The sequence below is a fragment of the Conger conger genome, chromosome 8 (assembly GCF_963514075.1).
Source record: "Conger conger chromosome 8, fConCon1.1, whole genome shotgun sequence".
Classification (NCBI taxonomy): Eukaryota; Metazoa; Chordata; class Actinopteri; order Anguilliformes; family Congridae; genus Conger; species Conger conger.
The window spans coordinates 7933063-7935562 of NC_083767.1; the positions used below are offsets into that span (position 1 = coordinate 7933063).

The window sequence follows — 2500 nt, forward strand, 5'->3', positions numbered from 1 at the left end:
TGCCACCAAATTTTAATTCTGCCAGGGAAACCCAGACATTATCATTCATGTAGCTGTGTCTTTATAATTGTTTTTATAATTTGTGTGGCCGTGTCTTCATAAGTGTTTTTATAATTATTTAAAGCTTGATTTGACATCAATCAGCTATTCTCCCCAATGTTAACAAAAAAGCCATTTCCCAAATAAATGTTTCCTCGGTTAATCTGTGTCTCTCCGCATATTAACAGTTCTTTGGCGTAATCCTTTATTTTAATTTTAAATCATGCGGGCTCTTGAGCTGAATTCAATAGGCGTTTGTAGAAGGAAACGGCGTGCGCAGTCTGTGTGCGTCGGTTAATTCCTCAGATCTCCGAGCGCAAATTGGGGAGGTTGCCACAGTGCCTGCATTTCATCAGCGAGGCGCCGCTCTTTTCCAGGCCTCTGTACACCGCAGCGGTCCATTTGTGGGACGGTATCGGAGATAAACGACAGATTCTCTGCCTCGTCTTGATTGCGGGACTGCTCGTGTTTGTGCGAGCTGTTCGGCGCCGATTTTGCTGATAGAGGTTTTTTTTTTTTTTTTTGGTTGTGTTTTCCGAGCAGCACAAATTGTTGTTGAATTTTTCATGCCACCTCTACGGAGCCAAACAGCAGGGGGGCGGAGGGAAACTTGTGGCTCCTCTTTTCCAGCTCCTCCATTGTTGTACGGAACAATCGGGTTAAGCGTTTGCCTAACGCGGTTAATGCCGTGTTCCATCAGCGGGGCGCGCGCTCACAGCTCCCCCGGGGGACGGCGATTCCCGGGGGCCTGACAGACAGACGTAAATATGTATAAGGGGAATCTAATGACAGCTTCCTTTGTTTGCGCGCAAGCGGTGATTGACGGGGCGCATTCGCGCAGATACGCGCTGCGCCTCAGAACTTTACTCTTTTATGGTTCGCCGTTAATCCTCCGCCCGCGTTCGCGCAGTTGTGAGACGCGGCTCCAACGTACGGAGAGGAGAAAAGGCGGGCTTGCTCATCGACGGAGAACAGATTGTATTTCTGGAGAAACTGAAAGGAACTGACGGGAAGCGCAGAAGGCCAGTGAGGGCGTTGCTGCAGAGCAGTTTTACAGCGGGGCAGAGGCCAGGGAGAGGCGTTGCTGCAGAGCAGTTTTACAGCGGGGCAGAGGCCAGGGAGAGGCGTTGCTGCAGAGCAGTTTTACAGCGGGGCAGAGGCCAGGGAGAGGCGTTGCTGCAGAGCAGTTTTACAGCAGGGCAGAGGCCAGGGAGAGGCGTTGCTGCAGAGCAGTTTTACAGCAGGGCAGAGGCCAGGGAGAGGCGTTGCTGCAGAGCAGTTTTACAGCAGGGCAGAGGCCAGGGAGAGGCGTTGCTGCAGAGCAGTTTTACAGCAGGGCAGAGGCCAGGGAGAGGCGTTGCTGCAGAGCAGTTTTACAGCGGGGCAGATGGCCAGTGAGGGCGTTGCTGCAGAGCAGTTTTACAGCGGGGCAGAGGCCAGTGAGAGGGGGGAGCTGCTGAGCAGAGTCTTACAGCGGGGCGGGTACTCTGCTCCTGGAGGGCTGGTTTGCTGTCCGTTTTTGTTCCAACTTGTTGCTTTAGTTTATTTTACTGACAGATATAATAATCTGCTGGCCCAGTTCTTCTCTCCAGTTTATAGTTCTTATCCTTTTGTGTTCATACTTTTTGAGTGACAGTGTTCAAAATATTGTACTGGAAAATAATGGAATGTTTTTAACAATGTAGCGATATCCGTTCACCAATCATACATTGCCTAACTGCAGTATACACTGGCCTCTACCCTAAACCTGGGTGGGTGGGTGGCTGCGTGTTGACCCAGGACTGAATTGAGTGTTCGGGGTTCCTCTCTCCCCCTCCAGGCCTTCTTTGTGAAGGACTACATAGTGAACCACCCTGAGGATGGAGAGAAGATCGGACGGCTCAGAGAGCTCATGTTCGAACAGGTGAATGTTCCCTCAGGGTCGCCCATAACCATGTCCGTGCCCAGGCATCACATTACACCACAAACACTACACCCAAACAGACTATATTACACCACAAACACTACACCCAAACAGACTATATTACACCACAAACACTACACCACAAACAGACTACATTACACCACAAACACTACACCACAAACAGACTACATTAGACCACAAACACTACACCCAAACAGACTACATTACACCACAAACACTACACCACAAACAGACTACATTACACCACAAACACTACACCCAAACAGACTATATTACACCACAAACACTACACCCAAACAGACTATATTACACCACAAACACTACACCCAAACAGACTATTTTACATCACAAACACTACACCCAAACAGACTATATTACATCACAAACACTACACCCAAACAGACTATATTACATCACAAACACTACATCACAAACAGATTACATTACATCACAAACACTACACCACAGACTACATTACATCATAAACTACATTACAAACAGATTACATTACATCACAAACACTACACCACTGACTAC

General features: G+C 48.4%; 1 protein-coding gene across 1 annotated transcript in view; it reads left to right on the plus strand.

The window, feature by feature from the left end:
* Positions 1-2500, plus strand: part of LOC133134947 (dedicator of cytokinesis protein 4-like) — a 127080-nt gene that overhangs the window by 105927 nt on the left and 18653 nt on the right. The window contains 1 exon segment of the mRNA XM_061251578.1: positions 1859-1942. Within this exon segment, the coding sequence (XP_061107562.1) occupies positions 1859-1942 (84 nt within the window).